Raw genomic sequence first — 12,924 nt, 5'->3', positions numbered from 1 at the left:
GGCACACAGAAACTAATATATACAGAAAGAAACAAACAAATATACTGAATCAGATAAGAAGTAAAAGGTAGAACACAATGCAACACATATCTAGAAATATAACAAACCATTTCTTAAAAAATCTTTTCATTTAATTTTTTTTTTTTTTTTACACACATGTTAAAAGGTTTTACACAGATGATCACAGGAAAAAAAAAAAGTGTTATCTGATTTTACATTTTGGTTTTGCATCCCTGATTTTTGTTACTTTCACAAACCAGAAAAGTGTTAACTAAAAAAACAAGCCCAGACATACAGCAGTAAACAAGTTTAAAACAGGCTAGTTTCCACCACTTCACGTTTGATTGCTCGTGCAGGTACTGTAAGGGTATTTATTATCAATCATGATTGTTTGTTTGTTTGTTTGCCAGCTGGCTGTCTGGTCTCGCAGCTCACTCCAGTTTCATCACCATCCTCAGCATTTTCAAAGCCATGTCCCCCTGGTCCGACGGTATCTGGAGGTAAACAAAGAAATCTCTTTATCCTTTTCATGCACGAAAAATGTCTTCCAGCATTTGCGTCTTCCATATGTCCCCATATAAAGACTAGAATTTTTTTTTTTTAATCCGTCCCCCTATGATGTCGCCACGCATGACATGGTTAATGAGAAGACGCAAAGCTGTGCATTTGTTTAACTGCAATACAGTACGAATTATACTTTCGTTTGGCAGCTAAATATAAAGATATTTGTTTAAAACCTTGAAAGACTATCCGAACATGAAAAACCTGCGTTCATCCAAACGCTACGATAAACTGTGTTAGCGAATGAGCTACATCATCATTCATTCATTCACATGCCTACACACCAGGGATCACCCATTGGGTCAGCTTCAATTGATCTTTTTTATTTAATTAAATTTTTTGCAGGAAAGGCTTCAGACAGTCAAGTCAATTGTAAGTCTTGTTTATTCGAGTGGGCAGCAGTTAAAAAAATAAGGAAGAAATAATTGAAGATGCTCACCCAAATTTCCAGGAGAGAGATGACCGAGGCCAGCACCCCAACAGACAACCTGAACATGCTGGCTCATGTTGTTAAAACAAGCCCCTGTTCATATTGCTGTCGCATTTCCTAAAAGGCCTGCCACCAGTTATATAGGATGTACTCAACCTCACCCCCTAACCACAGAAAGACAACTTCTAGATATTCCACTGTTTTAAGTAAGAGGAAGTTAGTCCTGAGGTAACATTGCGTCAGTAGATAGCACAGCAGCAGTTTGTTCCATTTCATTACCTGAACTCTGCATACAGAGCCAGTCTCCCTTACCATGTGCCCCGCTTTGAGAATCCAGTAAAAGGTAAAGTTCTCGTAGCTCTTGTAGAATGCTGCGGTGTCACTCTGGTCAGCAGACACATACAGAGGCGTCCACTTCATCTTGCTGAACGATGCCAGCCCGGGCCACTTCAGCTTCTTTACCCACACCTCTTGGCCTGGCAGAGAAAACACAAACCAGATGACAAATAACACCCCAATGCAGGGATGGAAATACAACTCCTACTGCACAGCAGTTTCACTCCATTCCAGGTTTTCCTGTGTGCTTGATCAGCCCCAGCGTACAGGTAACAAGCTCAAGTGTGTCTTATTAAACCAGGGGTGTCCAATCACAGTCCTGGAGGGCCATTCCACTCCACGTTCAACAGGTCAAATTAGAGAACTACTTTACGATTTGGATGTAGGTTTAATAGGTTCAGTTAACCAATTTAGAACAGTGTTGGAACAAAGACCAGAACTGGAAGGGAAAACTTTGTCCAGCCCTGTGTTAAACTCATAGTAAAACCGGGAATAGATCAAAATGTCCATCTGTCTGTATAGTAATGCGAGCCCATACAAATAGGTTTTATAAGAAAATGAAAAGCAGGGAGTCTTCGTACCCATGGTGTCCACAATGAGATCCAGCTGCCCATTGTACACGGTCACGTTCACCTTGGCAGTGAGAAGCTGGTCCACGATGTCAATCACCGGCTTCATGAAGTCTCCAGACATGGAGGAGAAAACCTCTGCAGACTGCCCTGAACAGCAAAGACAAAACAGAAGACACAGCTAACACAGTTTGCAATGCCACTTTAATAGGATGTAAAGCTAGTTGGCGAGATTTTGATATCTGTGCTGTTAAACTGTACAGTAGTTGTTTTTTATTGGAGGAGAGTCCCAAGAATAAAGTGCTTTCTAAATCACAGTAGTGCGCTGTATTGTATCCGCAGCAGAACCCTGCTCTGTCACCCTCCAGTGCTATGCCTGGGAGGGACAGTGAAACAAGTGGAAAATGAATCATGAGTTTCAAGGCAGGGCCAGCCGACAATCTGGGACATGACAACAGGAACATTGCTAGGAGGCTGTGGTTAAAGTGGTTAAAGAAAAAGGTCTTGTAACCAGGAGGTCCCCGGTTCAAATCTCACTGACTCACTGTGTGAACCTTAACCTCCTTTTGCTCCGTCTTTCGGATAAGACGTAATTGTAAGTGACTCTGCAGCTGATGCATAGTTCACACACCCTAGTCTCTGTAAGTCGCCTTGGATAAAGGCGTCTGCTAAATAAACAAATAATAATTACTCCCACACTCAGTCACACGGTCACACTGCTATGAAATGATCCTGAGTCACACAGGTCTACTACAGACCAGTTTCCATGGTAACCCTCCTGGTACAGGCCTGGCCTAGCACTTCATCCTGAAGCATTTCATTCTCTGCCATTCAGGTCCATTATGACACACTCAGTCATGGGTCAAGCCCATGACATCAAGATGTACCCATACCACCACCTAGTGGCTGACTGAAAAATAGTCTTCTGATACATCAAACTTCTCCACTAGGCATCTTTCAATTTCAACAAAATGTGCTTTGCAATGTAACAGCTAGTTAATAACATCATAACTACATAAGCAATTAACTATATATAGTTATTAAGGCCTGCGGTCTTTTATACTCATTAACTATTGTATTATTTATTTGAACTTGTTAACAATGGAATGGTTATTAAATAGTCAAATAAAAATGTTAATATATATAAAACAAAAAATCCTTTTACCTCCCCATGTGACGGAGTCAGGAATAATCTTGAGTTTCTTCCTGATTTCCCCGTTCATCAGCTGGTCGAGTGTCTGTCTGTGCAGGGGCTTGACGTGGCGCTGGTACAGGGAGGCTGTGGATTGGAGGCCAGGCATCGCTTAAATCCATTCAGTCTAACGCAGCACACAGCGTGTGGCTATTTTCCACACCACTGAAATCAGGCTTCTTCATTAAAACATATACTGATACTGTATCTCAGGCAGAACTTTTGAAGCAAATAAATAAATAAAGCAGCTTTGATTCATTTATAAAACATTACACTAAATGTAGCAGGGATGGAAATAAGACTCCCAATTCCATAGCACTTTCTCCCATTACAGGGTTTACAACAAGCTTGGTTAGCCACAGTATTGGTAACAAGTGCAGGTGTCTTGTTAAACCTTTAGTAAAACCAGGAATGGATCAAACTGATATGCAATGGGAGTCTTATTTCCACCTCTGTGTAGAGAACTTGATTGGAGACTGCAGTCTTAGATGAAACCCAATATTGCCAGAAAGCAAATTTTAAAATATAAAAAAATAATAATTATTTGAAAGAAATAACAGAACTCACCAAGGTGACCGTTTTGTGCTGCATAATTCCCCTTTCCCTCATCGGAGCCTTTAGTGAGTATGTTATAAAAATTCACCCCATTGGTGTTCTGGAATACAGAAATAAAAAGTGCGAAACATCCTCCGGCATAAGCATTCAGAGTCGATTACACTATATACAAGACTACACCTCCATACCCTTTCAATACTGCACGGCTGGGTTCAGAAGTGACTGTGAAGGGAGTTCAGTGGTCACTAACCGCAGTCCATATCTTTGCAGGCAGTATCAAAAGGAGAAGCATGCAGAGTTTAGCCTCTTGTACAGCCCCACAGCTCAGCCATGTCTACCGTACCTGCTCCACAGCATTCTCCGCGAGGGACCACAGCTCCGTGGCCGTGTCGAAATCCTGTCGCTCCACCGCTTCCTGAACCCGCTTGGCAGCGTCAGTCACCTCGGCCAGGCCTCGGTCATCTAGCAGAGACTGGACGTCCAGAGACATTCGAATCAATGATACAAATGCACCACAGTGACAGAGTCCATGCGTGGTTATCTAGGCACTGGGTCTCATTGTCGAAGCTTTTCACTCCAAAGTGTAAATGACTCAAAAGGTTAAAAAAACAACTATAAAATGAGAAATAAACAACTGAACTTAAAGTGCCTTCAATTGATTGCATCTTTAGGTGTTTTTCAACTTTTGAAAAGTTTGAATGATTTACTGTTTGTTCTTAAGTACCGATGTAATTAATTTTTTTACAAACATTTGACATTTTATTTGAAGTGAATAATCAACTCTCTTTACCAGCCAGCATGTGCACTGTCTTTCATTTACTGTACTGAAGTCTAATTCACAGAAAAGCACGCAACCATCACAACGAGAAACTTAGCTGTATTGAGCAAGAAGATTGACTGTACTTACAGTGCTGTACAGGTAGGGGCCCCAGGTGAGTACGGAATCTACAAATGCAATGCAAACACAATCAGATTGCTACAGGACTTATTTATTTCAATGAATCCTTTATTGCTTTATTTGTATGGTAGATATATGCTGATAAATCTGAAATATACTGTTTGAAGTATATAAGATTAGAAAACTCAATCTTCTTGTTGGAACATTTGTATAACAGGGTTGATATAACATTAAGATAATCAGTCTTTGATTCGTGCCAGAACTTGCACGCACTGGAACCTAATCTGCATTGTCAAAGAATCGAGGGAAGAGAGAGAGAGAGAGAGAGAGAGAGAGAGACGCACCTAGCGGGGAAATCCAGGAGTCTCCAAGGGCAACACCAGCAAAATTACACTTTATCGACCCCGTTTGAACAGCCTGGAAAAAAGAAAGAAAAAAAGATGCAGGCATATTACTAATAAATGGCACCTGTATTTCTCTCTTCAGTGTCGTGTGCTGCAGTCCTAATGAGATGCCCAGAAACACTGTTGAACAGTCCTGTTCATTTCATTGAACAGGAGATTATGATTAACAGAACAGATTAGTGAGGTGGGATTACAGACAGTGACTACAGTGTAATGATAGATTTCACACGCTTTGAAATGTGTTGTGAATCCAGCAGCAGCACAATCCACTGTTCTTTCATATTGTCTGGCGCTACAGCGATCACAACACACGTACCTCATTGAGGCTCAGGGCAATCGCTGCTGCCATTTTTCCTCCGTAGGACTCGGAGAAAATGTAAAATGGAACACTCTGTAAAGAGAAAAGCGCATCAACTTCTAAGTAATCAGGGTTACATAGGCTGTACACAGGCATTGCTCTGTTCAGACAATAACCCCCTGAAACTTGCAGAACGTTCAGTGTTTGAATTCTTACTTGGAACTCTGGGTTGGATTGGAAGAACTGTTTGAGGAGGCCCATCATATCTGAAGCGACGGTGGCGAGGTCCTTGGCGAAGGCATCGCTGGCGCTGGTGTAGCTGTACCCCGTGCCCACGGGGTTATCCACAAACAGCACGCTGGCACTTTGAACCTGCAAGCACGGCACGGAGACACTGAAGAGGAGTCGCTTTACACCTCGGTGCATTCATTTTTTGACTTATTGATGCAAAATCTTTATTCGCCACTATAATTCATTTTGTTACAGTTAAGACATCTCTATGAAGGATTACAATTGGTTCTTTATGGTGTTTTACTCTATTCTACTTCCAATTTACCTGGGAAAGTTCAATGGGTTTCCAGTCTGTGGTTAACCAGGCTCACGGTATGTGTCCCCAAACTGCAGAATATTACCTCCCTCTAATCCACAGCTATTCAGCACACAGTGCAGCTCGGCTGGAAAACATCACCCTTGGAGCTGAATGAATTTCACTGAGCTGGAACACTCAGAGTTAAAACTGCACAGCTATCAATCAAAACCCAGGTCCGACAAAAGTTAAAGGTTCTTAATAAAGTGAAACCAAACTTACCCAGGTTGTATTCCTTGGCTTGAGGTCTCTGTCTAGTGGGCCGATTTCTTCAAAGTTTCCAAAGCCACAACTAGAACCACCTGGCCCTCCCTGACAACAAAAGAAAGACAGAATCTACAGTCCAGGCATGGAAACGAGACTCCCATTGCAGTGTAATCCATTCCTGGTGTTACTGCGAGCTGAATAAGACACCCCTGAGTTTGTACCTGTACACCGTGGCTAATCAAGCTCGTGGTAAAACCTGGAATGGGTGAAACTGCTATGCAATCCCATCCCTGCAGTTTATAAATGAAGACATGTCATTCTATGCAAGTAAAAATATAGGCTTGTTTCACAGAGTTAACACTAAGTTTAAGTCAGAAGTATTACCAGCGCATTCCTGATTCCTTCTCACCTGCAGCCACATGACCAGGGGCAGCTGTGTGAAGTTCTTGGTGGGGTTGTTTGCATAGTACAGCCACCAGAACATGTGAGCCCCATCGCGAACATTCACATAACCCCAGGTCTCCTTAGACTCGGTCACTGGTGCAGCTCCTGAGGAGAAAAGGGCAACGTTCTTAATACCCACGGGGTTCTCAGACCCACAGCCCAGGGACCCACGCAACAGAATTGCTCCTGGATTGCGATTGGTTACGCTGTTTTCTGGGGGGCCCACTTTTTCTCTATGGTTATGATGCATCTTATAAGACCTATTGTTTCCAGGTTGATCAACAGAGTAAAACGGGCCAAACAAAAGCTAATTATTGAATAGTCACATGAGGCGCCAAGTTCCTTTGTGGTGTGGGCACTTGCCATTACCTCTTAAACAGGTCGAGAGAAACAAAATGAAGTGAAAGTCGACACTCTGGTTTCGAAGACACTCAAAAGAAATAAATCCAGTTGAAAATGTGTCTTTATGAATTCATGATTTAAGTGTTTAATGCTATTGATAATCGCTGGAAAAAAATACCCGAAAAGGAGAATCGCATGACTGTCCAACACCCATTTCCTCAATCTGTGCGTCTGCGGTTGTTGAAAACGCACTGCAATGAAGTTCTCACAGTTTTGGTAACAACAGACCGCTCCGTATGTCAAATACACACAAACAACACTTACACTGTCACAGACTCTGCTAAAATAAAACATAACATCTTGTATCGGATTTCAATAACTGGTTTTAGTTTCGCTTTTATTTTACAAATGAAACCGCCGACATAGAGCTTTTTGGCCGTTAAGAGAATTGAGAACTCTTGCGTCTCTTACAGAAATGTTGTACAGTATTTCAACTTGTTATAATATAAAAAAATGACTTAACAATTGCGTTTGAAGCTGCTTCGGTCCCTCGAGTCTAAATTAATACATCGAACATCATTATGCACTGTCTTTTTTTATGTTGATACAGATTTTAGCAAATAATAACAATTAAACTTATCAATAATCATAAAAATATAGGCAATGTCCAATCATTCGATTCTACAGTAATCAAACAGCTGACCACAGTAAGGGAGGGAGTGGTTGGGTTGATTTAAATATTTTGAAAGTTTGCAACAAAACTTTTGAGGAATAACTTATTATATATTTGAATTATTTGTTTTCACAAACCTGCACCAAGGGTAAGGATAAGCAGCAAACCCGCAGCTAACTTCAAGCTCCCCATTATTGCGCGACACTGATGTGAGGTTTGATCACATGACTCCCGATCAGCTGATCTTTCACGTTAGCTCTCAGAGCCGGTTTGCCATGAAGTTAACTCCATAGGAAATCATGCTCCTCGCTGGAAACGCGATATTTCAACAAAACGCCCTCAGTCGCTTTTAACCTATCATAACACACATGTGCCTTTAATTCTCAACAGTTAGCACTCAAAAGACTTTATGGGGAAGAAATGTCATCCTCTATGAGGCTATTTGAGTCTGCGATATGTCCCCATATAAAGACTAGAAGAGAGTCTTTTTTAATACCTCCCCGTGCATGGACATACAAACAACAGGACTCAGTGTGCGCTCTGCAATGTGTCCTCTAGAAGGCAGTAGCACTAGCAGCCAGTTACAACATTATAAAACAGATCTGCAGGTTCTCACCGGGTTAGAGTCGTTGGTGTTGCGTGGGTGTAGGAAACATGGCAGCCCCCAGCTTCAGCAATGCTGTGCGAGTTAGACTTCACTTTGACTACCCTCCCCCGGGGACGCCAGGCTGCCGCATGTGCTGGCTGTACATCGACCTGAATAAGTGTAGAGTGGTCACCGATCTGGCGAGTATCATCAGAGACAAGTTTGATTTCAGCCGCAGAACAGCTCTAGACCTCTTCATTGAAGACTGCTTCCTACCGCCCAACGAGAGCATCTACGTCATTAGAGATAACGACAGCATCAGGTGAGCCCCTTAACCCGTGTGGGTAAATATATAGCTTTTTATACTGCACGCACTTTTCTGTATTTAAAATGTGAACAAAAACAAACGTTCTAAAGAGAAGTCTTTGTATCCACTCCTGGTTTTGTTATGTGTTTAACAAGACACACCTGAGCTTGTTACCTCTACACTGTGGCTAATCAAGCTTAGTAAAACGTGGAACGAGTGAAACTGCTATGCAATAGGAGTCCTATTTCATCCTAGCATGTTTTTTAACCTCCACTTGATCATACAACATCCCTGTTTCTGTTCCTCAGGGTGAAAGCTGAAGGTTTTCTGCCTGCACTGAATGGCACTGAGCCCAGCGAGCCCTCTCCCTGCAAGGGGCAGAAGAGGCGCAGGTCTGTTGAGGACGTGCCCTCAGAGAGAGATCACACCAAGAAGAGCAAGAAGAAAAAGAGTAGCAGGGAGACCCCCAATCTGACAGCACAGCCCGAAGAGGGGGAGCACCGGGCCGAGAAGAAGAGAAAGACGAGGGAGGAATCCACAGAGGAGGAGCACAGCCGGAGAAAAAAGACGGGGCAAAAGGAAAAGACGTCCGCTGCAGATACAGGCAGCAGGGATGGGAAGAAGCCCAGCAGCAGCTCTGTTAAGAGCTCTGCCGCTCCGTCCTCCAAACTAGCTGCTGCTGCAGGTAAGAAACCCTCCGGGAACAGACCAGCCCCGGCGTCCTCGCACTCCAGCAGCACAGACAGCGACAGCAGCGAGGATCAACCGGCTTCTAAGAAAGAGCAGAGCAAGACTCCACAGAGTGCCAGAGTCCAGCCCAAACCAGCCACTGCAAGTGGAGGCGGTTCTGCTAAACGAGCGCCTGTCCCATCCAAACCAGTGATCACGAATGCATCTGTCCCATCAAAACCAGTGACTGCTAGGGCTGCTTCGTCCTTGCACTCCAGCAGCACAGATAGCGACAGCAGCGAGGATCAACCAGCTTCTAAGAAAGAGCAGAGCAAGACTCCACAGAGTGCCAGAGTCCAGCCCAAACCAGCCACTGCAAGCGGGGGTGGTTCTGCTAAACGAGCGCCTGTCCCATCCAAACCAGTGATCACGAATGCATCTGTCCCATCAAAACCAGTGACTGACAGGGCTGCTTCGTCGTCGGAGTCCAGCAGCGAGGCGGACAGTTCGGAGCAGAGAGAGGTGGCAAAGGCAGGGCTTGTGTCGTCTGCGTCACTACCAGCCAAAGAGACTCCTGCCCCTGCAGTGGAGAGAAGCAGTGCTCCTGCCCAGGCTGAGACCCCCAGCTCTGACAGCAGCTCTGAGGACGAGTTTGTGATCAAGAAGCCCCAGACGGTTTCAGGACTGAACAGGGCTGTGACTGGCAATGGCAGGGGCAGGGAGACCCCTCTGGGGGTGGGAAGGGGGTCCCCGCTCGGGGAGGGGAGGGGTTTGGGGCGAGGGGATGGCAGGTTCCCATGGAGAGGTTCTGTGGGACGGGGGCTGAGAGGAGGCAGGGCAAGAGGGGCCACGGGACAGTGCTTCTCTTATGATTACAATGGAAGTCAGCAGCAACAGAAGAAGCAGCACTTCGCTGAGAAAGCATCGAACACGTCTGTGATGTTGCAGGTATGGGATTCTTATGCAGATGTACCATTTTTCATTAAGGGAAGGGTCATTCCTGCGCAGGGGGTATTTCCTGTTTTGTGGTTGATGATGCAGCTCATTGTGCCTGACATATGAGCTTGAGAAAAATGCCCAATTTGACCTTTCTCTTCATGTTGGGTGATATCTAGACATTTTAAAATGAGTGGAATTACCCCAAAGCACTTCAGTAATACACCTCAACTGGTGGGGGTTGTGAAACCCAGGACTCTGTGCAGGGACACGGAGCTGAGTGTCCAACCATGAACTGTCAGGGGGGGCATTTTGTTTAAAGGATTCAAGGTTATGAGCAAGCAGCTTCCCTGTGTTGCAAGAGTGATGACCGGTCATTTGTGTACAATGAGCACGCCTCTCCAAATTAAACATCATTGTGACTGTTTGTGTCTGACTTTGTTCTTTCTTCATTCAGTATCCTGCAGAAGCAGCCTCCAAAAAAGATTACTGCTCCTGTCCTCTGCTCACCGCTCCTTCACAGATAGGACAGAAAATCGCTTTCAAGGTACACAAATTGGACTCCCCGCTGATCATTGTGGAATTGAAGTTGTGACTTTATTAATAACCCTAAACTCCATCTGTTTTGTTTTTCTAACTAGCTGCTAGAATTAACAGAAAACTACACGCCAGAAGTGTCTGAATACAAGGTAAGTTGTCAAGCCTGATGTGTGTCGTCTTGGTCATTGACACTCCTTCCTTAATATTTGTGAAATAAGCCCTACACTCCCTCGCGTCTCTCTTGCAGGAAGGAAAGATTATTCACTACATCCCCCACACCAATCAAGTGGAGCTGGAGATCCTGTCCTGTGACGCTGGTAGGACTTCGTTTTGCATGAACTTGAAACCTAAACATATTGGATACAGTATCTGCACCAAACATGTCTGGCCAGGACCAAGCAAAAGGTGCAGCAGGTGGACCTCCCTCTGTTCCAACATATTACAGTCAATATATCACTGTACCGGATGGCTCCCAAAGATCTTCCCTTGCAAGTTTACTGGTGTTTGTTTAAGCTGTGGGTGACCATATTGTGCAGTTTATTTAATTTACATTTTATTTTCACTTTTTCAGTTTGTAAAGAGCCAGGGAAGTTTGATCTGGTGTACCACACTCCAGATGGGGCGAGAGAAATCGAGTACGCTGTCTCAAGAGGCTCCAAGAGGGTAAGCGAGAAAGTGATCAGATTGAGCCTTTGAGATGCAAAGAGGCCCTTGTCATTAAACTAGACTCCTAGGCAGGGCGTCCTAATTGTACGTTATTATAATAGGATGTGCTTAAACTATTCATTTGACACTGAAGTCAGACCTCTATCCAGTAACTGATACCAGATCCCCTGCAGATTCTCTACCACACGTACCATGACACTGAGGTATTCCAACAGTACTGCTATTTGAACTCTAGAGTGTGAAGTTGCCCAGCCGGTACATCTATCCAGCGTTGTGGGTTACTCTTTCAGGTGACGGAGAGATGGGATTCTCTTATTGAACCTCGACTGATTATTGAACCTGCTAGTCTGCCTGCAGCTGGAGAGACTGGCTGACTTTCGTTCTCGCTGTGTGTTTCTGGAACCAACTGTGAAATGCCTCAAGATGTCTATATACATTTAATGTTTTGTTTAAATATTTCATTTTAATGCTGTAAAAATGTTTCATAAATAAAAGTTCCTTTTTTTGTATCTGGTCTGTGCATCCACTTCATTTCTAGAGCTTGAGAAGTCAATGCAGTTAGTCACTGGGCTGTAGTTTGGAGGGAGTGTGTGGGCAGCCATGAGTCAGATTAGTTAAACTGGAGGTGTTTTCTCTTTACCACGCAGGTCAGGATTGCCAGTAATGACGGGTCATAGAGCTATTCCACAGGAAAGAAGAAACAAACGGAAGCATTCATTTCCCAGTCAATGATTCTTGAATAAGTTATTGTTTCCACACTGGGGAGTGTTGCAGTGCTTCACTCTATACACAATAGGGATGTATGAAAGTGTTTTTCATCCTGCTGTAACCTTTGCAACAATCCTTTTAATACTTCATTTCAATTCATTAATAGTGCAGTTCTGTGTTGGCATGGCTTTTCTTCATTGCATAAGTGGAGGAGACTCTTCTTTTATTAATGATAGTTCAGCTGGATGTTTTAGGCACACAAATCTGTGTGCAGAACAACTGTACTCCAGTAAAACCTTTTAAAGGATCTCGCAGTAAAAGCTGCTCACCATATTGTAAGCTCATCTTCAAAAGCTTTGATCCAATCTGCTGATCTCAAAATAACCTTAGCTTTAAAAAAAAAAAATCATTCTCTACGACGAGAGTAAAACACGGTGAAAGCGTGCAATATTCAGAAACACTCCCTGCTGTCACCCGTCCGTGCCCTGTTCTGTATCGGGTGTGAGAGAATCTGTGTCAATAGAAGTATTTTTTAATAGAAGTCTGACAGATTAATATATTTGTTTAAATGTATATCAAGCCTTTACATTGTTAGTAGCATATTTCATATAGTTTTTGTACATTTTTCTCTTTACTATGTACATTCTATGTACTATGTACTATTTACAATCATTCCGTGTGGTTCTAGGTTCTGTTGCACAATCATTCTGTGTGGTTCTGGGTTCTGTTGCACAGTCACTCCGTGTGGTTCTGGGTTCTGTTGCACAATCATTCTGTGTGGTTCTGGGTTGTGTTGCACAATCATTCCATGTGGTTCTAGGTTCTGTTGCACAATCATTCTGTGTGGTTCTGGGTTCTGTTGCACAATCACTCCGTGTGGTTCTGGGTTCTGTTGCACAGTCATTCCGAGTGGTTCTGGGTTCTATTGCACAATCATTCCATGTGGTTCTGGGTTCTGTTGCACAGTCATTCCGAGTGGTTCTGGGTTCTATTGCACAATCATTCCGTGTGGTTCTG

At 43.6% G+C, this 12,924-nt stretch overlaps 2 protein-coding genes across 2 annotated transcripts; one reads left to right on the top strand and one right to left on the bottom strand.

The window, feature by feature from the left end:
• Positions 1-109: 109 nt before the first annotated feature.
• On the bottom strand, positions 110-7,835 carry LOC117424592 (retinoid-inducible serine carboxypeptidase-like). Its single transcript, XM_034041092.3, has 13 exons — positions 7,633-7,835; positions 6,446-6,585; positions 6,052-6,141; positions 5,460-5,615; positions 5,262-5,336; positions 4,886-4,958; positions 4,551-4,588; positions 3,987-4,115; positions 3,656-3,743; positions 3,062-3,175; positions 1,909-2,046; positions 1,304-1,467; positions 110-494 (listed from the first exon to the last, which is right to left on the bottom strand). Exons 1-13 carry the CDS (start codon positions 7,685-7,687, stop codon positions 432-434), a joined length of 1,323 nt encoding a protein of 440 aa, XP_033896983.3. The 5' UTR covers positions 7,688-7,835; the 3' UTR covers positions 110-431.
• A 232-nt stretch (positions 7,836-8,067) lies between these two features.
• On the top strand, positions 8,068-11,708 carry LOC117424767 (coilin-like). The gene is made up of 7 exons (XM_034041467.3): positions 8,068-8,403; positions 8,697-10,005; positions 10,451-10,540; positions 10,635-10,682; positions 10,781-10,850; positions 11,105-11,196; positions 11,490-11,708. Exons 1-7 carry the CDS (start codon positions 8,150-8,152, stop codon positions 11,571-11,573), a joined length of 1,947 nt encoding a protein of 648 aa, XP_033897358.3. The 5' UTR covers positions 8,068-8,149; the 3' UTR covers positions 11,574-11,708.
• The last annotated feature ends 1,216 nt before the right edge of the window (positions 11,709-12,924 follow it).

This window comes from Acipenser ruthenus, chromosome 19 (genome assembly GCF_902713425.1).
Source record: "Acipenser ruthenus chromosome 19, fAciRut3.2 maternal haplotype, whole genome shotgun sequence".
Lineage (NCBI taxonomy): Eukaryota > Metazoa > Chordata > Actinopteri > Acipenseriformes > Acipenseridae > Acipenser > Acipenser ruthenus.
Note: the sequence above shows the minus strand (reverse complement) of the source record. Positions and strands in the feature narration are given on the sequence as shown.

Excerpts from the sequence above, each read along its gene's own strand:
- LOC117424592 (XM_034041092.3), bottom strand. The coding sequence starts at position 7,687 with ATGGGGAGCTTGAAGTTAGCTGCGGGTTTGCTGCTTATCCTTACCCTT. Across the intron at positions 6,142-6,445 it reads CCCTGGTCATGTGGCTGCAG|GGAGGGCCAGGTGGTTCTAG; the intron begins GTGAGAAGGAAT and ends TTTTGTTGTCAG. Across the intron at positions 3,744-3,986 it reads CGGAGAATGCTGTGGAGCAG|AACACCAATGGGGTGAATTT; the intron begins GTACGGTAGACA and ends TCTGTATTCCAG.
- LOC117424767 (XM_034041467.3), top strand. The coding sequence starts at position 8,150 with ATGGCAGCCCCCAGCTTCAGCAATGCTGTGCGAGTTAGACTTCACTTT. Across the intron at positions 8,404-8,696 it reads AGAGATAACGACAGCATCAG|GGTGAAAGCTGAAGGTTTTC; the intron begins GTGAGCCCCTTA and ends TCTGTTCCTCAG. Across the intron at positions 11,197-11,489 it reads TCTCAAGAGGCTCCAAGAGG|GTGACGGAGAGATGGGATTC; the intron begins GTAAGCGAGAAA and ends TTACTCTTTCAG.